A 23906-nucleotide genomic window follows, 5' to 3' on the forward strand; every position below is an offset into this window, starting at 1 on the left:
ACCGACACTCACACTGCACAACTTCCCTCTCTGCTACCTTCTTACCGGTTGGAACACTACTGGTTCACTCCACTGTCAAGCTCAATGACAGTCTAGTGGTTGCCTTAACCTTGTCGATTGAACTCTTCTTACTGGTTCTCTCTCAAGCACTCAGTTACCTCTGTGATTGTCGATGGGCTCTTTGACTGACTAACTCTCTGATTTCACTCCCTTCACTGACATCACTCTCTCGTGCAGCAACAACATATCTGGTCTTCGATCTGCATATTTATACTTCTGCATTCCCGCCAAAATGAGCATTCAAACCTTTGGCGCGCTAGGGTTCCTTCATCAACCACAAGGCATATCAAATTGGATCGGATCTCTTCTCTGAGATGGTCAACCTGTAGCAGATCACTCAACTCCGCCAATCCCGTTGCGTCCAAAACATATTTTCTATATTTAGCAAACACGGCTTCTTTGTCGGTCTGCACTTGACAATCACAATGAATGAGTTTGTGGTCCCCTTCACCACATCCGATTAGCACCTGCACAACTTGCATCGATCAGTGCATCACTCAGATCTTCGTCATTCAGTCTGTGTCGAGCCGCAAACCTCTGTCCTTGACCCGTGATAGTTGGGGTCTTCATTTAATGTCAACCGACCCATCACCAACCACTACATGCATGACACATGTGTCCTACGTGTCATCATCATCGGCATACACCTCTGCTCAAGCCACTGTGTCGGTTCATGCTCAATCACTAACCATCATGCTATTCATCTACCAGTTCTCTAACCCTATTGATTATACATCAACTGGTCAACCTTCAGGCCTGCACTTTGTTGTTCTGTCGGTGAAACTCCTTAACCTAGTCACCAACCTTGTAAATCCACAACATGCTCATCTTCATCAGATAGGAGCCTTTCACTTCTGCAGTTTGCTCGCTTACCGATTGACATACTTACCGGTAACCACCTTGATGACACCATGTCATCAATCTTCAATAGTCTCCATTTGTCTGCATCTGCATTCCGATTGCACTCTCTATCTGCAGTTGCTCAACCTTGTCTTCTTCTTCATCAGCCCGGACATCATCTCAACTAGTTTGTCAAAGTGACAAACCCATCACTTCTTTACTCTTCCTTCTCTGTACCAATAGCTCAACTTGCCAACTCTAGTTGATCAGATGCACATCTCTGGTTTCACACACCTGAGGCATCCTTGTATTTCATCGGTTCATCAGGTGTGAGCCTTCAATCACCTGCCTTTAACATCCTAACTAACCTATCCCGGAGAGTTATAATGCATTCCATACATGTTGGGGGATAAGCTCCACTTACCGGTGGGAGTAGATCCTTGTCACTCATTCTCTTCCAGCATTGCACAGATATGTCTTAGCTGACATTGAGCAGATACCTCTTCAATCAGGCACATATGATCCGGTTGGGCACACTCTTTGTCAGTCTTCTCTTCATCCTGTGATACCATCTTTATCCAGTGGGAGTCCTGTTGTTTCACATCTAAACATCCAACTACATATTGGTTGTCTGTGTAAGGGGATTTTGTCTCAAATGCGGGGAGCACAAGTAGGCAGGTAGTCTTGTGGGGTGTAAGTCCCTATCCAATTCTCATGAGGTGTGCATTATGGTGGAAGATCGTGGGGAGGTCTCAAACTATAGATGTGTGGGAATTGGATGAAAAACTTATATGGGAGATCGGTTGAAAGAATAGCCGAGTGTCAGGAGTGCACCAAGGTGGTCTAAGGCAAACACCTCTTCCTAGGGGTGAAGAAGAGTAACCCTGCCATCTAGTCTCAGGGAGATAGAGGTTCTACATGGATATTAGGGGTGAAGTACAGTAACCCTGCCTTATCATTAGATGGTGAGGTTTATTGGTGGATGTATACTCATGGTCCCTATCTCAGTGAAGCAAAGTAGCTAAGCCAGTATTGGGGATGACTCCCGAGGTGTTGTCCATGACCCGAGGACTAGGGAAGCGGAGTACCTAGGCCCTTGCGAGGAGGACAATCGCGCAATGGATTGTCTCAGTTGGGGAAATGGAGTACCCATGATCTTGTAAGGGGGATGACCGTACAATGGGCTATCTATGTCAGAATATTGGAGCTCGAGAGTTGGGCGAGCTATGTGGGTTGAGTTGCAGAGCTAGATGTCCATGTGTCTTATGGAACAAGTGGGGTGATGTGTTGGGCACGCACCTAGGTTACCTGAAGTGGAATTTCCATTGAGGTCTAAGATCTCAAAGCCCTAGAGTGGGGGTCAAATGTGGCAATAGGGACAAGGTTCTGAAAGTGTGCTCAGGTTAAGCCGAGCCATGAGGCAAGTCCAAGAGGGTGATAAAGATGGATGAGTTGCATGACCGAAATGGGGACATGGTCCATAAGCAAGTTGTTCTAGGAGCACAACCGAGTTGAAGGAGAGTTCAGCGACCAAGGGTATTGGGTTGGATCATAGAGCGATGAGCTTGGAGCCCAGGTAGGAGTGCAAGGTGATCTGTGAGTCCGAGGAGCTTAGACCGGGTGTTTGCATGGAGTTGGTTAGTGTGCACAGGATGTACATGGAACAGGGTTCACCAACGAAGTCATGTAGACATAGGTCAGGGGCCCATACAGTTGGAGCTTGGATGGATGAACATGAAGCTAGCTCAAGGAGTCTAGTCGTCCCATGAGGAATGTTTGGTGCTTGAGGGTTCTGAGGAGCTGAGGGAGGCCAACATGGGGCACCAGTGTTGTGGGAGTGTTGGGCATGCTCAAGGAGTGTGCAAAGTTGGATCTAGAGGACTTAAGGAGTTTCAGATGGGGTCAGTGTTAGTAGTCAAGGTCTTATGCGGGACTCAGGAGACGAAGGCATGGAGGGGACTTGTAAGCTTGTACCGAGGGTGCAAGGGCAGTGCGACAAGACAGTGCTAAAGTAGAGCCAGGGACTTGAAGGGAGTGCAAGGAGCATCGGGATGAAGGAGACTCGCGAGAGGGTTGGCATGTGCTTCTATTCCGCAGGGGTGTGTGTTAATGTGGTTAGGCATTGGATAGGACACTTGAAAAAGGAAAGTGTAGGCTGGGAGCAAGAAAGGGCTTGTCTGCAATGGGAGTCGCGAGTAAGGTTTGCCAGTGCCGCATGAGGTTGGACCTCCTTTGGAAGGAAAAAGTTTGTTTGGGCAGCAGGCTGGTCTAGCCCCGTGACAATCTGCACATTCTCTATGGATCCTCTTTGCTTTCTTACCGGTCACATGCTTACCAGTTGGCAACCATACACTGCCAACACATCACTCACCAGTTGGCATTCCATACTGGTCTCCAATACTTACTCATCGGTCAACCTCATCTTCTAACATGTCGGTTGATATCCCATGACCACAAAAACCAATTGACATCAATGACAGCAATGCCAACAATCTCTCATGTCGGTTGCCATGCTATATCAGTTGATTTCAATGACAACACAATGCCAACATGTAAATGATACAAAATTTGATTCTTTGTCCTCCAAGAAATTAAAGTATACATTGATAATTTTCTCATTTTAATCACTTATATTATGACTTACGAATTAAGAAGAAAAGATCACTTATATTATGACTTGTGAATTAAGAAGAAAAAGATGTTATAGAACTTGTGAATTAAGAAAAAAAAGATGTGGTAGATATGTAGTGTTCACCTTCAAAAAATTGTAAATTCACAAAGACGCAAATAAGACTTTAGAATTTCATTTTATTTTACGTTGAAAAATGGAATTTCATTAAAAGAGCATAGGAAGGGGTTCATAGAGAGTCTTTTTAATGAATTCTTTCATCTCTTCGGCGGCGTTTAGAAAGCCGTCTATGTTCCTGTAAAACAATTGCATTACTCTGGCCGTGTTGAAAAGAAGAGTTCTGAAACTCTTGGGAATGTCTAAACGCATTAAAAAGTGATAGTTCATATTGGTAAGGGCGTCCTCATTCACTCCGTACAGATGATCGAGGGCTTCTTCTTCCGTGCATCCTGGATGATCATTTATGTAACATTGCACGCATGAAGCCAATTCCCCGCGATCTCTTTCCTCCTGATCCAATAAATACAAATACACGACTTCTCTCTTCAGTACCTACATACCTAATACTCAAAACGCAAACCTGCAAAAAAAAAAAAAAAAAAGGGGGTAAACATGGAGTGGAAGGCCCACCTGGAAAGTTCTGACGTCGTTAATGAGACGCCCTGTGAGACTGACCAGATTGAGAAACTCTGCCCGGAAGTCAAATTTCTGGAGAAGATGATCAGGAAGAACGTCTCCCGTAGAAAATATTGGTGTCAGGGTCGTTACTCCCAGTGCTATCGACTCCACCGCATTCTCCCAGTATTCGTCTAATGATGGCGAATAACGCCTTTCCATCCACTCTGTTTCTCTTGTGTATCTCAAGAACAGATCCAACCACTGACCCACATTTCAATGTTACTTCACATCATCTCACACGAATTCAAACACAACCAGTGAAATAACACCAAAAGACCAAATGCAAACAAGTTACCTTTTGGCGCAGGTAAGGAAGCACATCACGTCCTTGGACCTCCCGCGTTCGTTCAGATATATCGATCAAAGTGTTGTAAAGGCCCATGAAAACTATTCTCATGTCCTCTGGTAGATGCTCTATTTGCAGTGGATCCCATCTGCAGCCAGCCCAAAAGATAAGATTGTTAATATGGCGAATTCGTTAATCGGATAAAGTGAGATGGGGATTAAACGCGACCTTTCAAAAGCTTCGTTGAAGAGCTTGGCCTGTTCCAGAGTTGCATAGGTGTCATATAAGTCGTCTGTGATAACAGCCATGATTCCGGCTTTTGCATAAGCCAGTCTACAATCGATGTATTGTGGTTCAAGCATCACCGCTGCAGCAGTCCAGTATATTGCCACTTCTCTGTGACGAGTAAATTCCAGCTGCGGGAAATTGCAAGCCTTGTACCATCTTTAACAACACAATAAATCTCATCTCAATATCTTTCATCTAAGGTCTTCCCAAAAACACAAATTAAATTAAATTTTTTGCTCTGTCTTCATAACAGGGACTGCTTTTTCTCAAAATAAATGCAGACCCATTTTAACTGCTCCATAGTTTACCTCTTAATATGTTGTATTTCGGATCTGTGGATAGCCTGAACGCGGTTGAAGTCGAGTTTCGCTAGTTCTAGATACTTGCTGTTGCTCGCATTTGGCATTCTGCATGAGTACATTCAGCTTGGATTAGCGGTCTCAAATACAAAGAAATGTGATCAGACTACACAAATATAAAACCTTTATAGTCAGAAACTGTATCTTACTGATATAATGTCTTCCCCAGCCATAAGTCATCGGGATTAAACACTTCTATGTGATTTCTAGTCATCAGCCTAGGCATATTTCTATTCCATCGAGCAAACAAAGCATATTCAACCTGGATAAAGGAGGAAGCAAAATCGCCAGTCATTACAATTCTTATCAAGTTCAGTAGTAATATTTCAGGGAAGGAAGCGAGTCGCAGTACCTCTTGGCGAAGGTTATCCTTGATAGCCGTGGCCTGAGAAAAGTTGTTGCTTTGCAGGGATTTGGCCAAGTAATCTTTGGCAAATGCACCTATTTCTCTCATTACATTTTCTCCCGGAAAGTTAACCTGTGAGCATCTATACACGCTCAGCATGTCGATTACTCCTGCTCCGTTTTCATTATCAGACAGCTTACAGAGTTCTTCAGCTTCACCTTTAATGTTTTGTAGAACGTCTGCCATTTAAAGTTAATAGAGATTAAGACCGACCTAGTTCTGGAAGTTAAAAACTCGATTAAATTTGCATCGAGTACCCATCTAAATCATTTGCATACAAACACATGTATACCTGAAGATACGGTGTAGCCGAACATCCTGAGAAGCCTGAAGCCCGTGGCTGTGACATCAATATCTGGAACCAGGCTTTCCCTTCCAAATCCAATGCCTCTTTCGCCCCAGTACCTAGTATACAAATGAGAAGATGTAAAAACAATCTAAAAAATGTTGTTTTAGAAGAAATAACACAAACAGAGAAGATGATATTACTCACTGGAACACATAGTCCAAGGCTTGTTTGATCTCTGTTTGGAAATGGCGTTCAAGCCCCAGACGTTCAACACTATCTACGGCTCTCAAACGCTCTGCTATATCCACTGGATACATGCTGGGGACTGCCATTCCAACATTTTAGTTTTAGAAGTCGATAATATTTTCAATAATCTTTCCTAGTTAAGGCGCGAATACTAAAGACAACAATTACCGTGGTCTTCAAACTTTGTAACAAGGCCCGCCAAGAATTGTAGGCATTTCTTATCTCTGGTGTGCATAAATACACAAGCTGTAGATGCTGGCGAGCCTGAGAAAGACCCATCCTTGGATTGCAATTTCAGGATGTCTTTCCAATCGACTACTTCTTGTATGCCTTCCAGACACTGCAACATTGCTGTGGGATGGGTGTGGAGCTCTTCAACAGATGTTCTAATTCACACAATCTTATTCGATCAGTTTATAAGTGTGCCTTAAAACAAGACACGTCACAAATAGTTGGAGCAAAGAATGAGGTAGAATTTCACTTTTTCAATTCGGAGTCCCTCTTTTCGTTTATTTGCTCGATGATATACAGCTCGTAAGGAAGATCCAAACCCAAGTGTTTGGCTTCTTTCAGCAGTGCACGAAAAACCATCTCGAATCCATGATGGCCGAATGCTACTGCTTCTTTAATCATTTCTTCTGTATTTCTCCTTAAGAAATCAAGACCTGCCATGGCCCAGAAATTAAACTCTTCATCTATTTAAGGGTAAAACTCTTTTTATTCTTGATTGGTAATTTAATGTACTGGATCGGCGTTGTCCAAATGGAAAGGCGAGAAAAGAAAAATTGAAATTACCTCTGCGCACTTGATTGTTTCCAACGCCCCAGGAGGTGAGAGTAACAAGGCAGGCAAGAGTATTGAGGAATCTATCACATGCTAAAAACCGACGGTCCTCTCCCCAGGAACCGTCGGGTAACTGATTGTGAAGAATCCAGTCCAGCAATTGGGGGAATTGGGGTTCGGCGGAGCCATCAATGGCAGGCACTCTCGCTACCCGCGCAGTATCGTATGCAGACGGACTAATTTCCCCATCTTCCACTGAATTAAACACCTCTTTTATCTCCGCAACCAATGCCTCTATTCGCTTATCCATCTCATCCAAGGCCAAGGGTGCCTGAAACAATTAACAGTCAATTAGATTTTTTGATCTCCCAATTTTGCTACATCTAACTGAATATCTTTTATTTCCTCCCGAAATTTTCAGGTTCAACATCTTTCAAGGGACAAATTGAATCTCAGTAATTGCTGATAAATGTAATTTGAAATCTACAGGTCTCCAAATGTACTGTCAAATGTTGATCCGTCTAAATTGGGAAGGGAAACCTAAATAAATTCATACCTCCTCCAATTTTACATTAGAATGAACATAATCTGGCTTCCCGGCATTAGGATAGATTTTAGGCTCCGGATGCGCTGTCGCTGCAGCTGCAACAATGATGGCCCTGAATTATTATTTATCGCCCGAAAAGTTTAGAAGTTTATACTCAAAAGCTGAAAAAAAAAACCAGAAGATAGGTATTTTCTGGTGGGTGTTACCGTGAAGAGTTTTCGCATTCTCTTCAACAATAACAGAAGATGGCATGTTGTGGCAATCTGCAAAAAATTGAAAGAATCAATAGTGATCAAGTTTTGAGTCGGAGGATTAGAAGCAGTTAGAAGTAGAAGAGAGGCGGGTAATTAAAAATAGTGCCTACCTAAACTCCTTGCGCGCGAGTAGTTTGTAAAAGGCGGGCAACCATTGGAAAGGTGTTGTGTGGATTTAGTTCTAGGCTTAGAAACCAAATTGAGCCGCGGACACAAACTGTGGAGCATATTTACAATGTCTCACGTTAATATGAAGAGTTTTTCAAATGAGATGATGATGAGGAGGAGGAGGAGGGGCCTTTATCAAGGCTGCACTGGGCATGCCCCGCCAAATACCAATTAGATTCCCATTCGGACGATTGCATAATATTTCGTTGATCCACATTTTAATATTTTAAGCTTACAAACTACACTTTTGTATCTCCCATGATTACATAATCCGTTCTTAATGATTCTATTATTTAATAATTTTGGCTGATTTATGTGGATACAAAATCAGTGGGGAAATCACTTTTATCATTTTTGAATGATTAGGAAAACCTATCATTAAAGTTTCATTTCATCTTATTTTTAATTCTTCTTTTGACATACTGTCATTTAGTCACAACATTGTATCAACAAGAAGCAAAACATAGAGACCTAAATATTCTTTAGTACACTTTTATCCTTACCAACCAAATAATTTCATTGCCTAGTCAAATCCCTTTCATCTAATGTCCCCTACCTAATTAAATTTTTGCATTACTTAGTATTTAAATAGCCACTTTTGCATCTCACATAATTAAATGACTTTATTATTATTTACAACTAATTTCCACCTCACACATGTTTATATCCTCTCCACCAAATTTTGAAGCTTGTGGGTACAACTACTTATTATTTTTTGTAAGTGCATCTTAACCCTTCACATTCCAATAACCTCCATCATAAACCTCCATTGTCTCCTTAATTGTAGGGATGTCCTCTCATTCATCCTCAAGTGTATATTGGCTCCCCTGAAATTTTCTAAATTGAGATGTACTCTCATCCATTCATCTTTGCTAACTATGCTACCAGAATAGGTATCTTTTGTGCAAAGTGTCTTACATTCAAAAATCAACTATTAGAGCAAATAATATTCACATTGGAGTTGCATTGATAATATTTTTTTGAATTCCTTTGTCAACTCTATTTGAGGTTTACTTTGGTTTGGTCTGATTAAAAAAATTCAGTTTGCATGTGCTTCCAATTTGATTTTCAAACTAATAGCTTACAAGATCATTTCCACAAGTGAAGTCCATGTCTTTAATCTAGGTTAATTTTTGGAAGTATAGAATTCACCTACACATACATAAAGATTGGATCTGTACTCACAATCTTAAAATTGATAAAAATTTCATTATTTTAAAACTTTTAATTAATAGATCCTCGTATTACAATATAATAACAAACTATATAACATCTATGTCAATGGACCTTTGGTTTGCTAGTGAAATTGAAAGGTTCTTAATAAGTCCACTAAGGATCAAGTCTTATTGAGTGTGAAATTGAGATTGTGCCTATCTACAATTAAAAAAAAAATCATCAAATTAAAAACTAAATACATTTATTTTTTATACTAATCACAACATTTATTGTCTTTTATTGTCTATCACTGAAGTTGAATGATTATATGAATGAGTGCATAAAATGTTAAGTCTAATGTATAAAGATCTTAACATCATAAGGGATGAGGTGGAGATTATGCTTCAAACAACTTTGGTAGAAAGATACCCTTTAGTCTTTGAGTCTTAATCAAAAAAATTAGAGCCTAAAGATAAACAAACAAAAATGATTTATAATGAATATAAAATCTCCCACAAAATAAATAAATAAATACTTTCTGCAAGGTAAATTGTATTTTCGTATTACGAGAGTAACAAAATGTGAATGACATCGTTAAGCACGCAGATCGTGAATGATTTGTGCTTTTCCTTCTATATGGAATATCGTGAGCATGGATTATTGGTTGATTCCAAACAAATATTGTGACAAAAAAAAGGAATATTACCTACCTATATCGCTTGCTTGTTGCTAGGTAATACGACATCAATACAAAAATCCAGGGAATCGGGCGGGGCGTCTCAAGTTTGTCAAGTTCAAGGTTTGAAGAATCCCGGAGACGTAGGTGGAGGAAGGGCAAACATAAGACAAGAGTGGGGAATCTCCTGTAGGGGATATTAATACAAGAGATGCGTGGCAGCACTAGGAGTAGGAGTAGGAGTAGGAGTAGTGGGTAGAAGGAAGAAGGAAGAAGAAATGGGGTTGGGGTTGATGGTGCTAGCATTGGCATTCACGCTGGCCCTTGCAGCGCTGGCGTGGTGGGCGATTGGTGGAAACGGAAATGGAAATTACAAAGATTACAACCTTCCTCTGCCGCGGGGGGCCACAGGATGGCCGCTCATCGGAGAGACAATCACCTTCCTTCGAGCCATCAACAACCCTCACAACCCTCGAAAGTTAGTCGACCACCACGAGCGCAAGTAATAATTAGTCATTTCCTTCCCTCTTTTTCCTTTCTGCTACCTGCATTTTGAATCATGTCTCTAATCGGGAATAGGAATGGGAATTTCCAGATACGGCCCGGTGTTCAGATCGAATTTGTTTGGGAGTTCAAAGACGGTGGTGACGGTGGATCCAGAGTTCAGCAAATATGTGCTGCAAAACGAGGGAAGGCTGTTCCATACCAAATACCCGCTGTCAATGAGAACCATCATTGGCAAATTCAGCATATTGGCGGTGCGCGGCGAACTTCAGAGGAAGCTCCATGGAACTGTTAACAAATTCTTGAGCGCCGAGATGCTGAGCTCGGAATCCATTGGCTATATCCAGAACATCTTTGATTTGGGAATGCGCAAGTGGGAGGGCCACAACAGAGAATTGCATCTTCGGGAGGAGATCCATAAGGCAAACCCCACCTCTTCAATATTCAAGATTGTGTAGCCAGCAAAAGATTTTATGAATTTATTATCCCCACCCCCACCTCTCATCATCAATAATATTGGATTCCCGCAGGTTGTTTTGAATTTGATGGCAAAGAAATTGCTCGACTTAAATCTAGAGAACGATATGAAAGAAATCGACAAACTTAGGGCTCTTCATGACCTGGCAGGGGCGATCGTAACCATGCCCATCAACATTCCGGGCTCGCCTTTCGCTAAGGGAATCAAGGTGAGTGCTCATTTTTCGTCAGTCGTAATTGTATTTTCAATTTTGTGAGGTCTTGAGATTACCTTGCAATTTGGCAGGCCAGGAATAACGCTGCACAAAAAGATAAACGAGTGCATAAAGGAGAGGAAGGAGCATCCAGAAGCGGTCCGCAGTGATCTGTTGACTCACCTTTTGAAGGAAGCCGCGTTCCCCGAGGAGGTCATTGCAGAGTTGATAATGTCTCTCTTCGTTGCCTCTTACGAGACTAGGACCTCTAAAGCCCTCACTTTTGCTGTAAAATTTCTCACTGACAGCCCGCGGGCGTTGAAGGAAATGAGGGTGAGCATTCCTACAACAAAACAAACCCTCCTTTGATATGCTATATAGAGTCTATTGCTGATTGTAGTGTTACGCAGGCGGAGCATGACGCCCTGGTGCGCCTCAGTGGCAATGGAAAGCTCACCTGGGACGACTACGCCTCCATGAATTTCACCCATTGCGTATGTCCTCCTTTTACCCCTCTCCCTCTGCCTCTGCCTCTGCAACTCCAACGGAATTTTTAGATTACCTGACTGAAGTCAAAATGTGTTTGATGTGGGCCGCAGGTGATCAAGGAAACTCTACGACTGGGCAACGTTGCGCCTGCTGTTTTCAGAGAGACGGCACAAGACATCAAAACCAAAGGTATGGATGTTTATGGCGTGGGGAGAGAGAGAGAAGGGAGTATAATAAGTGTTTGACCACTAATTTGATTGGTAGTAGTGCAGATTTTGTGATTCCCAAGGGATGGGCAGCGTTGGTGTTGCTGAACAGCACACATCTGGATGAGAAAAACTACCCCGAAGCTCTCACATTCAATCCATGGCGCTGGCAACACGAACCTCCTCTGGTATTCGACTTGTCCAACCTCTCTCTGTTTTTCTTCCTGGACTTGACAATTAATTAACTCGCAAGAGACGAATTTAATGAGCGGGGCTGCTTTGTTGTTGTTGCTGCTGCAGGAGCTTTCCAAGGATCCATGGTTCCTGTGTTTTGGGGGAGGTGCCAGGTTTTGCCCTGGATATCAGTTTGCCAAACTTGAGATGGCTCTCTTTCTCCATTGCTTCATTACCAAATTCAGGTTAACCTGCCTGCAACCTCATCTTACTCTCTTCGTTTGACATTCAGTACTCTTACTCTAGTATTACCAAAACTAAATTCGGTTGATGATGATCAGGTGGGAGGCAGTGGAAGAAGATCATCTACATTACTTTCCATACACATATATGGTAAAGGGTCTTCCCCTTCGTCTCTCCCCTCTACAGTGACCTGCCAGATCACTTCAAATTAGTCGTTTAACTCCCGTCCTTGTGCCCAACTATTATAGAACGGGATGATCAGGTGGGAGGCAGTGGAAAAGGATCATCTACATTACTTTCCATACACATATATGGTAAAGGGTCTTCCCCTTCGTCTCTCCCCTCTACAGTGACCTGCCAGATCACTTCAAATTAGTCATTTTACTCCCGTCCTTGTGCCCAACTATTATAGAACGGCCCATGCAACTTCATCTTGTTGGTTCCTATAGAGTGCGTCAAAGTAAAACAAGAAGTAATATGAAGATTTAATAATTTTAAAGCATTCAAAATGTTAATTCTTCTCGCAGTTAGTGCTTCATTCAAACTATCAAAATAAACAAAAAGTATGCTACGTTGTATAGTTTATCATGCTAAAGGCATTCTAAAATGAAATGGATGATTTGTTTGTGAAAATCAACAATTGATAATGATAGAAAAAGATGCAAGACAATTGAAATAATTTCAACCATCAGATTTTCTATTTGTTTTTTTCCCATTGTTTTTCCACTTTTTGTCAAGGGAATTCACGGTAATAATACTAGTTGTTTGTACTCAGTGTTGGTGGTTCCGACTAGTTATTCGGAAATTCATATGAATTAGCCTATTTCAATCAACAAATCTCTGGGTCAATAGCCAATGAATGAGATTCAATCAAAGGATTGAAATCTCATGCACTTCTAGCTCTACTAGATCAAGGGGGGTCACCCTTTACAATATTTTAAGATCTTAAGCAAATGTTAACAAATATTGTAATTAAGCATATGGTTCTTAATGGATTCCGACTATGGCAACATAATTCAACCTTGAATTTGCTCTATTCATGGTTATTTATCATTAGTTGCAATATGAAAACAAATTCCTATTCTAAACCTACACCTAACAACAATAAATTAAAAGAAGTTTATCATATAAAATTGTTTATGAATCCTTATTGTGCAATAGATCGGTGCCTAAATCCAAGGGTAAGGAGTCGAGCTTTAGATCATGAACATATCTAAATAACAGGGCTAAAACAAATCATTTGGACTATATTATTTAAACTTTACACAAATGAATCTACTTATATAACTATAGAGTTCTATTTATTCATCCCAATTATGCCCTCAAACTCATTGTAATTTGCATATGCAATTTAATTCTTTCAATAAAAGAAACCCATGCACACTACACGATATCACAAGAAATTTAAAATGTCAAATTAAATACGCTTCATATGAAAATTGAGAGTACAATTAGACACTTCTATCTACCCATCCAAAACAAAGATTCAGAACTCGTAACTATGGCCTTAAATTCCCTTTTATAAAAGTAAGGGAGCATACAAGCTTCAGGCCATTTACACATGTCATGTTCTTATTTAATATTCTTTCAAAACTATCAAATATGCCAAAGATATCTTTACTTGCATAAGATACAAAAACCATTTATGTTGATAGAGGAAAAACTTGGAAAGCTTGAGACATCATGAGAAATACAAACTCCAATGTTGATGAAGCTTGCCTTCGAAGTGATTGGCTTGGAATAATTTATCGAGCAAGAAAGATATTGACAAGTGTCAATGAAATAGTTGAAATGACCAAGGCATTAAAGGGTATGTGCACCAGGATGGGGGACCAAAAAGATGCCAACTTTTTCTACCCAAACAAAGCCATTTGGCACGTGCCAAATAGGGAACTTGTCATATTTGGTGTGCACCAAATAGGTTTGACATGGTGAGTGCCAAATTTGGTGCTAGCCAAATGGAAATGCATTTATGAAAGTACAATTCCATTTGTTGAGTGTCAAATTTGGCGTTAGCCAAACATTTTGCATTGGATTAAATCATTTTATCTTTCTCTCTTTCTCTCCTAACAAGAATATATACATGAAATGTAATATTTAAGTATAAGTCACATTTCAATATGTATTTTTCATTTCTTATATTTTAAGTTATATTTCATGTATACATTGTTAGGACGTTTGAGAGTGGTTTCAACTAGGATTTATAATATAGATTCTAGGTTTTAGAAGATCATTTAATTTCTCTATCTCACTCTCTTTATCTTCCCCAAACTTTAGAGCAATAGATCTTTCTCTATCATTCTTCCTATGTCCCCTTTCTACCTCTCTCTATCTCACTCTCTCTTCTCTACCCAAGATCTTGCACTACCTCTTTACCTCTCTCTTACCCTTCACCCTCTACTAGATGTCTCCTCTCTCTCTTTACATGCCTCCCCCTCAACCCCTCCCTACCTCTGTTTCTCCAGGTCTTTCCCATTCTCCTCCCTCTGAATCTCACCTTCCCTCCTTACCTCCATCTCTATCCCTTCCTTCATCTCTCTTCTTCTCTCTCCATCTCTTATTGTTTCTCTCCCCTCTCTCTCCATTCTCATGATCACTACATATCCCTCCCACCCTCCCTTTCTCTCTCTCCATCCCTAGGTCTCTCCTTCCATTCATCTCTACCTCTCCCTCCCTATCTCATTACCCACCTCTCTCTCCCCCCTTATCTCTCTCACCTCTAGCTTTCCCCTAGGTCTCTCACCCCTCTCTCCCCAAGCTCTAGGTCTCTCACGTCTATATCTCTCCCCTCTCTATTTCTTTACCTCTCCCTCCCCCACTCTCTCTTATTGTCTCTCCTCTTATTCTCTCTATCCATTTTCGAGGTCATCACCTCTCCCTCCCACCCTCTCTCTCTATCCCCATCTATCTATCTCACTGCTCTCTCTCCCCATCAAGGTCTCTCACCTATCTCTCATCCTCTAGGTATCACACCACTTTGTTTGTCCCCTCTATAGTTCTCTCCACCTCTCTCTCCATCACCCCTTAACCCTCTCCCTTTATGAACTCTCTTCTTCTCTCTCACCCCTCACCTTTTATCTCCCCGAAACTCTAGACCTCTCTCTCCCCTCTCTAGGTTTCTCCCACCATCTCTCCCTCTCTACCTTGCCTTCCCTCCTTAACCCCATATCTATCCATGCCTCCCTCTCTCTCTCTTCCCTCACCTCTCTCATTGTTTCTCTCCACTATCTCTTCATTCCCTTGATCACTACCTCTCCACCTGTAGACGCCTAAAATTAATTAATTTAATTGTGTTGGTCCCTTTCTTCTTAAAATTAATTAAATCAAATTTAATTAATTTATCACTATAGTCCGATAATTAATTTGCCAATAAATCAAATATTTCCCATTCTTCTTAAGTCATCTCAATATTTAATTCTTCTAAATTCCTTTTAGTTAATTAATTCTAATTAATTAACTTAAGCATGTGATTCCTTCAAATCATTTCTTCTAATCCTCACTTAATTAATTCTTCTAGAAGCATGCTTATCATTTTCCTCCAATTTTAAATTCCTCCACTCGTTCTCTATCCTCGTGTCACGTCCTCCTAACTTTCCCACTTGCACTCTAATTCACTCATTAAGACACCTAATCAATCCCCTTAATCATTTGCACATCTCTAATCACCTTGATTAGGGATGGGTCAACTTTGATCCTTTCAAGAAAATTCAAATTCTTTGAATCTCCCCATGCATCCTCTTCCCAAGGAATTTTTAATTCCTTTTATCATTTAGTCTTCCCACACATCCTCTTATTTTGGAATTTTTAATTCCTCCTCCCTTCCCCCAAGGAATTTTTAATTCATTTTTCTCTTCCTCATGTACCTTGAGAGGTGTGGATAAAGAAATCCCTTTATGGCATATATTTTGAATCCCACACCTTGTCCTCTCAATCCTCTCCATTTCAAATCAATCTCAACCCTTCATTCTCAAATCAATCTTGGCCATCCATTTTGGCCTCCTCCAATCTATAAATTGGAGTCTCATTTCCTCACAAATCATCCACTTCCATCATATTCTTATGCTGTCTATTTGAGATCCAAAATCAGCCATCATGCCATCATAATGTCCAAATGTTCCCTCATCTAAGCCAAATCCTTCTCATCCATCATCATCATTCAAGTCCAATCCAAATCCAATCTTGTTGTGTAGTGGAGAGCAATCCACAATCCACCATCAAAGGAGCAAATCAAGTAGAGCAACAAGGGCACGTCTACTTCATCAAGCTCAATCGGAGGAAGAGTAGAAGCTTAAGGTATAATGGTTTATTTGTGTGCTTGAATGCATTATTTGTGTTTTATTTGGTTTATACACTAGCCATTAGGTTTTAAATTTTCCCCTCTTCATTTTGGCATGCCCGGTGGGACCCACATCCCTTGAATCTAATTATTTTGTGAGTTTTTGTGATTTTAAGCACGCAAGTTGACGCTTTGACGTTTCTGCCTGCCCTTCAACGTCTCTGCCTGGCTATTTCAACGTTTCTGTCGGCAATCAATGTTTTCGTTTTAAATTTAAAAAATTTACCGCCTTTTTCTTGTAGGTTTTGGCTGCTTCAACGTATGTGCTTTCCTTCGACGTTTCCGCGATGTCTTTAGACACTTTAGTCTTTAATTTAGAGCTTTAATTTTAGTTTTTATTTATGTTTCTAATCCTAAAAATCACAAAAAACATTTAGAAAAGGATAAAAAGAACAAAAACAAACCTAGCTTAGCATCTATTTTCAGTTTTTTTAACAATTTCAGGCATTTTAGTCCAGTTTTTTGGGTATCAGGTAGATCAGCGCCTGTGCAAACGCTTCAATGTTTGTGCTCTGGTTCAGCACCTACGTTGGGCCAAACCTCCTTCTCGAACTTCAAATTTTGAAATTTGAATTTCAAGTTTTTTAACTAACTGTCAGGCATTAAATTATGTATTTTGATGGTTGCGCATACGCATCAGCATCTGTGCTAAACATCAACGCTTGTGCATAAGGTAAACTTTAGATTCAAATTTTGAGTTTTATTTTGATCTGCATTTCCCGCTTTTTATGTCTGGTAGCTAGGCACAGCTGGTTCAACGTTTGTTCAACGTTTGCACAGATGCTTCAACGTCTACGCAGGCATTGTAATGTCTACGGTTATGGATCAACGTATGCGTTGTATCCTTAGGGATTTTGGGTTACTAATCAAAATTTTGAGTTTTGCAGGTTTGTTTCATTTGTCCAAGGCATTATCTTAAGACTACTAACTATTTTTATTGTAGCACGATTGTCCAAGACATTTATTTCCCACTAGTCTAGTTTGTTTCATGCATTTTAGTTAGATAATCATATACATGTGGGATTAAAATGAACAAGTGTTCTATGTGTTTGGTGCACTTGCATATTTAGTGTAGGTTGGACCCACCATTGCACTCAAGTATCCTCTCCCCTCGCTTTCATAGACCTTGGGTGTAAGAGAAAGAGTGGTCAACAACGCTCGTCTTTTATTTTTCGTAGTTGAAGGGTATTTCTTGATTGGGGATTTCATCACATCTCAAGAGTATCTTGAATTGGGACAGGTTGGGGATATCGACTCTCTCGGTGTGATCTCGAGTGGGTTTTCTAAGCCGCTATATAAATAAGTTGGTCAGGCGACTGAGGTGTTGAGTGAATGTGACGTATGTGGGGGTCTTCCCTGCACCGATAAGCTCAGTTAGAGCCTTAAGTGGCTTGCTTTGAGAATTCATCATTGGATTGGTGATCCCTCAGAAATTACACTAGACACCAGTTTTTGTAGCTAAAATCCTACATTTGATAGTGCAGGAGATGCGGATCATACCCTGAAGTTATCTCTCATGTACCCACTCAAGATGAAACGGGAATTCCCCATATATTAGATCTTCGAATCTTTGGCATAAGAGAATCTGGTAAGCCTAAGAAGTGAGTGTGTTGTAAGGGGGAGCCAGTACTACCAGAATCTCTATATGTCCGCTTGTTTGAGGTATCGCTTGTGCGAGAGGCCTATTGAATGGTTTTCGTCTTCCAGCTTAAGTTGTATGTCTGATGAGTTTCTTCATTTTGTGCAAAACAAGTGAAATTTTGTTTGGGCTAATCTAGGCCCCCTTCACTTTCACGCTTATCATAAAGCATTTCCTTGGCCAATGTGCTTGTCATTGCTTGATTTCTCTTGCCAAGAGTAGATAATATCCAAAACATTCCCAAATTTGACCAAACATTCAACCAAATTATTCAATTTTTACTTTGTCATTGTCAAACCCTTATTTCATCATCTTCGTTCGAGCTAAATCCCTAATCAATTTTCATCCATCCAAATGATCATCAATCCCCAACTAAGATCTCTATCCAATCATCAATCCAATCTCGGGTAACCTTACCCTTCTTCTTCCTATCATCAATTCATTCTCTCATAATCATTCTCATTCCATCCTTAAGGACTTAGCACATTAACCTAATCAAATCTCCAAAATCTGAACCAATCCTAATCAATCCAATCAATCAATCAATCTCATCCTAAGGTCGACACTTTGTGAAATTTTAATTTAGACCTTTATCTTTAATCAATCATCAATTAGATTTTGTGCTTGGGAAAGAATCTCCCCCAAGTACCCTTTCTTAATCATTTCAGGTTAATCAAAACCCTAATCCTTTTACCCTCTTTTGCTTAGGAGCGTAAGGCTACCCTAAGTAGAATAAGGCTTATCAATTGCAAAGGTCTAAATTTTACCTATCTTGGTTGTCACCTTGCTTTGTGGTTAATATCATCAATTCCTATCTAATCCCTAATCCAAGGGCTAAGGTGTCATTTTAATCTAATCAATCTTGTCCTAATCCAAGGACCAATCCAATCCAATCAAATCAAACTCAATCCAATCCAGGCAAATCAAATCAAATCCAATCAATCCTCAATCAAATACGAAGCTACTAATTCCTAGTCCTCATCTTCATCTAACATCATCTCACCACTTTTCTTAATCAAGTCTATCCATTCAATTCCAAATTGTCTTCCCATTCTCATCATCTTGAGGTTACCCTTGCATTGTCAAAAGTAAAAGTTGGCTATTCAAAACCCACATTCAAACATCATGAGTTGGTTTGAGGAAATGGCTATGGAAGTTCAAGGATCACCCTATCAACCATTCCCATCGAGCTCATACATGCCTCAAAGTTATCCAACTTCTGCCTATTCATGTCTCCCACCCCAGCTCACTTACCAAGTCAATCCCGATTCATCTCACATCTCTTATTCTTCCCCTACCTTTGACAAGGGAGATCCATCTTATTCCCCATCCATGTCTTCATATTACCCCTCATCCACATACCTCTCCTATCCAACATCTATACCTTCATCTTCTCCCCCATCCATATCCCAATCCAATCTTCCATCTAATCCTAAACCTCCATGTAATCCTCATCCTCCAAAATCCACACCATCCCCATCCTCCAAGTCCTTTCTCCGTAATTTTATCCAAGAAATACTAGCAAAGGAGACAAAATCCCCACCTCCAAACAAAGTTTCACAATCTCCCCAAGTCCTCTATCCACCTCCATCCCCTCCAAATCAAGACAACCCTCAATTTCCTAAGCTTCATGATACCACCATCCCCCCGTCTACCCACGTTGAAGAATCCATATCCTCCAACATCACACCATCCCCACAATCCCAAACATGTCAAGTGCTTGTTCCAGAGCATTCTATCATATATTCCTCTCCACCTCAAGATCAATGGATCCCTCCATCTCATGATATCTCTACATCTTAAAATCCATGTATCCCCTCCATCCCATTGCATGACCCTCTTCCATCTCAAGATCTAATAATGCCTCTCACTCCACCACATATTTCCATCCCTAGTCAAGATCAAATTATCTCTCCATCTCCATGTCATGATCCCAATCCATCTCAAGATCCTAATATTCCTCCTAATCCCCCACAAGATCCCACTCCTACACAAGATCCCATCACTCATATCCAAGATATCCATGAATCCCATACCTATCAACTTGGCTCTTCCATTTTCATTCACTCTAATTTCCTCCAAGAGCTTACAATCCCTCCCATATCCCATCCCCCTCAAAATGGACTCGCATCTTGTTTCTAAAATAATAAGTATCCCATTGGAAAAATAATTTGTGAAAAAATGAATTATCAAGGCAAAGGGTTAGGCCTCCATGAACAAGGCATATTAGAACCCCTTCAAGTCAAATAAAATACAAATTCATATAGCCTTGGCTACAAATCTCATGCTCAAGATGTTGGTATACCTTCCATCTCTTTTGAATTAAAAATCCCTCCATCTAAATGCAAACATTTCCATCGCCCATCTTCCAAACCCCTTTTGGGTCCCTAAGTCCTAAAGTACATTCATTTCTCATCAATGCTAAACCCTTCATCCCTTCCATCCCCCCATCCACCACTCCATCACCTCAAATGATCCCTAAGAAAGATCAACAAAGGCACCTTGAATTCCTTCCCATACTCTCCTTCCACCATACCATCCATAAAATATCCAAGTCATCCATCCTCACACACCCAAACAATTGCTATTGGAAGCAATTTGGATGCCAAATGTAAAATGCATACAGTCAAAAATCCACAAAAATTCAAGGATCAACATGTCTCCTCAAAAAGACATGAAAAGAAAAATATGATCCAAAAGAAAGAAAAATCCAAAAGGCCAGAAAGGCCCAAAAAATATGTGGATTCCCAAGCTACTCATAGAAGCAATTAATCTCAAAGAGAAATCTAAATTGGCATCCAAAATTGCTAATCCAAAAGCTCCCTCCACTCACAAGTCCTCCAATCCTCCATCTAAAAACCCTCCATCTTCAAAATCCATTTTGGGTCCTTATTTCCCAAAATCCACTATCTTAAGTCCCTCATCCCCTTCATCTATTTTGGGTTCTTATGTCCCAAAAACCATATTTTATCCTCCATCTACTTTAAAATTCTCTCTGCCACAACTTCACCACCCTTCAAAGTGTGTGCCAATGTTGATCCTCCCGACATCCCCATCCATTTATCCACAAGTCTTCCACAACCCCACCCATCATCCATTTTCCATAATCCCATCGCTTTAAATCAAGCTTTTGCATAAATCCTTATCCTCCTCCATCTTCCATCCATTTCATCTTCCCATCTATTTCTGCTAGCATCTATAAGCATACCTCTAGTTATCTTGGGTCAATATAGAACATCTTTATAGGATACTATCCATGGAACTAGATGCTTGAGTCCTCCCTCCATCTCCCCTTCATGAATAAATTATCTTCTACATCCACTTATCTTCATCCCTATCCATCCAAACTATTCCCAAAAAATTCAAAAAGAAGAAAAAAGGAAAAAGAATAGTAAAGAGAAAAAATCCTTCCAACGGTGAAAACCACTTCTAGTGGCGCCTTAGGTAAGTACCATGATGAAAAATTGGTAAACAATCATCATGTGTAATCCCCTCATCCTCTTGCACTCTACACTTGGGGGCAAGCTTCATCCATACCATGCTACCATCTGCATCTAATCCATTTATCCTTCATCCAATATCCATCATCCTATCTAATAAGTTCATCATCCTTCCCTATCTTTGATCTTCACTATCCTATCCATATCCTCCATCTCATCCTATCCAAACACTCCATCCTTCCTACCTTTAGTCTTGATCAAGATAGAGGCAAAAATAATGTATATGCATGCTTTGAAAAATGCAAGCCTAAATTTCCTCCTTTATTCATATCCATTCCACATTATTATTCCATCTCATACATCTTTATCCACCATCCTTCCATCCTTAATTGCACTACCTTTTGTGGGGAATTTTCCTCCTTTGCAACATAGTTCTTGGATCCTTATTCCACCCATATTTCATGTTTTACTCCTCCATATCCTATCGCCATCCATCTACTTAATCCCTCCATCTCCTATCCAAGCAGTCTCTTCATGCACCCATCCTTTTACCAAGCCTTGGACCTCCCTTGTCATTGGTCCCCATCCATTTATCCTATATCCACAATCCAATCCAATCCCATCATATCCAATCATACTCCCCATCCCATCTTCTCCAATCAATTTATGACCCCCATGACACTAATCTTCCCCTTCAAATTGATATTTTCCCATCTATCTAAGCTTATATTGACTTGTGCATAATCTAAAAACCCATCTATATTGTGCTAATCAAATCTTAGCGACAATCCTCCCATCTGCAGACCCTAACTAGCTTATCTTTTGTCATCAATCAATCTATCCACACTTTGCACATTAGGATGCATCCTTTCCATGTCTAGCAGTTTATCCAAATCCATCACCTACCCATCGAGATGTATCCTTCCCATGTCCGGCAATCCATCCAAATCCACATCCTACTCTTGGAAAGAGATATCAGTTGGTCATGTACATGTTGTTTGCATGATTGAGCTTTTCGCTTTGATTTTTATCTTGTGTCCCAAGACTATACCTGTTCAAGGCTGCCTTGATCATCCTATATCTCAGTATGTCTTGGTTGGTGTATAATGGGGCATAGTTTTTGTGGTATGGCATGTTTGATGGTTTCTCTTGCACAATCCTACAGTCTCACATCTACACCATCATCGGTGCTTACGAACTTGTGTGCATTGAGATACTTATTGTCTGAGAGTCTAGTCCACGCCTTGGATATTCACAACATCATGACTTCTATATTCAGTGGTATAGATCATCCATTATAAAATCAAAACTAGTTTTGCTCTCCACATCTACACAATAAGAAATCTCATCCACTTACTTCATTTTGTTCATTAATCTCATTTCACCCATTTATCTTGGAGACTCCAATTCATTCATTCCCCCTTCATCATCCTTATCCTTTTTACATCCTCAATCCTCTAGTCCTCTAATCCATTCTGAGAGAACACTTGTGTTCTTATAACCTCCATGTCCTCTCGAGGGGGCATACCACTACCTCCTCGTCATACTTCCTCATCTCACCTATGATTGGGGCATCATGCTACTAGTCCTTACCTTTTCCATCCACTATCTTTTATTCTTCTTTGATATAACATCACTTCATGACGCTATATCAAAGAGGAGCAAAATGTAGACACCTAAAATTAATTAAATTAATATTTAATTAATTTAATAATGTCCACATAATTAATTAATTTAATTGTGTTGGTCCCTTTCTTCTTAAAATTAATTAAATCAAATTTAATTAATTTATCACTATAGTCTGATAATTAATTTGCCAATAAATTAATTATTTCTCATTCTTCTAAAGTCATCTCAATCATTAATTCTTCTAAATTCCTTTTAGTTAATTAATTCTAATTAATTAAATTAAGCATGTAATTCCTACAAATCATTTCTTGTAATCCTCACTTAAATTAATTCTTCTAGAAGCATGCTTATCATTTTCTTCCAATTTTAAATTCTTCCACTCATTCTCTCTCCTCATGTCACATCCTCCTAACTTTCCCACTTGCACTCGAATTCACTCATTAAGCCACCTAATCAATCCCCTTAATCATTTGCACATCTCTAATCACCTTGATTAGGGATGGTCAGTTTTGACCCTTTCAAAGAAATTCAAATTCTTTGAATCTCCCCATGCATCCTCTTCCCAAGGAATTTTTAATTCTTTTTCTCATTTAGTCTTCCCACACATCCTCTTATTTTGGAATTTTTAATTCCTCCTCCCTTCCCCCAAGGAATTTCTAATTTCTTTTTCTCTTCCCAATGTACTTGGGAGCTCTTTCCCATGTACCTTGAGAGGTGTGGAGACAAGAAATGCTTTTATGGCATATCTCTTGAATCCCACACCTTGTCCTCTCAATCCTCTCCTCCATTTCAAATCAATCTCAACCCTTCATTCTCAAATCAATCTTGGCCATCCATTTTGGCCTCCTCCAATCTATAAATTGGAGTCTCATCTCCTCACAAATCATCCACTTCCATCATATTCTTATGAT

At 40.1% G+C, this 23906-nt stretch overlaps 2 protein-coding genes across 3 annotated transcripts; one reads left to right on the forward strand and one right to left on the reverse strand.

The window, feature by feature from the left end:
* Positions 1-3688: 3688 nt before the first annotated feature.
* LOC131061999 (bifunctional levopimaradiene synthase, chloroplastic) lies at positions 3689-7945 on the reverse strand. Its single transcript, XM_057995841.2, has 15 exons — positions 7776-7945; positions 7618-7674; positions 7421-7506; positions 6877-7195; positions 6563-6746; positions 6250-6467; positions 6040-6160; positions 5839-5951; positions 5493-5725; positions 5290-5402; positions 5090-5188; positions 4722-4937; positions 4503-4641; positions 4160-4408; positions 3689-4039 (listed from the first exon to the last, which is right to left on the reverse strand). Exons 1-15 carry the CDS (start codon positions 7891-7893, stop codon positions 3737-3739), a joined length of 2568 nt encoding a protein of 855 aa, XP_057851824.1. The 5' UTR covers positions 7894-7945; the 3' UTR covers positions 3689-3736.
* Positions 7946-9905: 1960 nt separating this feature from the next.
* LOC131062000 (cytochrome P450 720B2) lies at positions 9906-12651 on the forward strand. Of its 2 annotated transcripts, XM_057995843.1 has the most exons (7): positions 10703-10854; positions 10932-11172; positions 11250-11333; positions 11439-11517; positions 11601-11722; positions 11835-11953; positions 12050-12651. In XM_057995843.1, the coding sequence occupies exons 2-7, from the start codon at positions 11071-11073 to the stop codon at positions 12138-12140; spliced, it is 597 nt and encodes a 198-aa protein (XP_057851826.1). In that variant the 5' UTR covers positions 10703-10854; positions 10932-11070; the 3' UTR covers positions 12141-12651. The 2 variants fall into 2 exon arrangements, with proteins under 2 accessions (XP_057851825.1, XP_057851826.1); XM_057995842.2 differs by lacking the exons at positions 11250-11333; positions 11439-11517; positions 11601-11722; positions 11835-11953; positions 12050-12651 and adding exons at positions 9906-10166; positions 10260-10590 and having other exon boundaries at positions 10699-10854; positions 10932-11074.
* The last annotated feature ends 11255 nt before the right edge of the window (positions 12652-23906 follow it).

The sequence above is a fragment of the Cryptomeria japonica genome, chromosome 2 (assembly GCF_030272615.1).
Source record: "Cryptomeria japonica chromosome 2, Sugi_1.0, whole genome shotgun sequence".
Lineage (NCBI taxonomy): Eukaryota > Viridiplantae > Streptophyta > Pinopsida > Cupressales > Cupressaceae > Cryptomeria > Cryptomeria japonica.

What these genes read in the sequence shown, in the direction of transcription:
- LOC131062000 (XM_057995842.2), top strand. Translation starts at nt 9,943, where the DNA reads ATGGGGTTGGGGTTGATGGTGCTAGCATTGGCATTCACGCTGGCCCTT. An exon ending in GTCGACCACCACGAGCGCAA is followed by an intron (nt 10,167 to 10,259) that starts GTAATAATTAGT and finishes GGGAATTTCCAG; the next exon opens with ATACGGCCCGGTGTTCAGAT. An exon ending in TTCGGGAGGAGATCCATAAG is followed by an intron (nt 10,591 to 10,698) that starts GCAAACCCCACC and finishes GGATTCCCGCAG; the next exon opens with GTTGTTTTGAATTTGATGGC.
- LOC131061999 (XM_057995841.2), bottom strand. Translation starts at nt 7,893, where the DNA reads ATGCTCCACAGTTTGTGTCCGCGGCTCAATTTGGTTTCTAAGCCTAGA. An exon ending in AGGGACTCCGAATTGAAAAA is followed by an intron (nt 6,468 to 6,562) that starts GTGAAATTCTAC and finishes TGTGTGAATTAG; the next exon opens with AACATCTGTTGAAGAGCTCC. An exon ending in CGGCTACACCGTATCTTCAG is followed by an intron (nt 5,726 to 5,838) that starts GTATACATGTGT and finishes TTTAAATGGCAG; the next exon opens with ACGTTCTACAAAACATTAAA.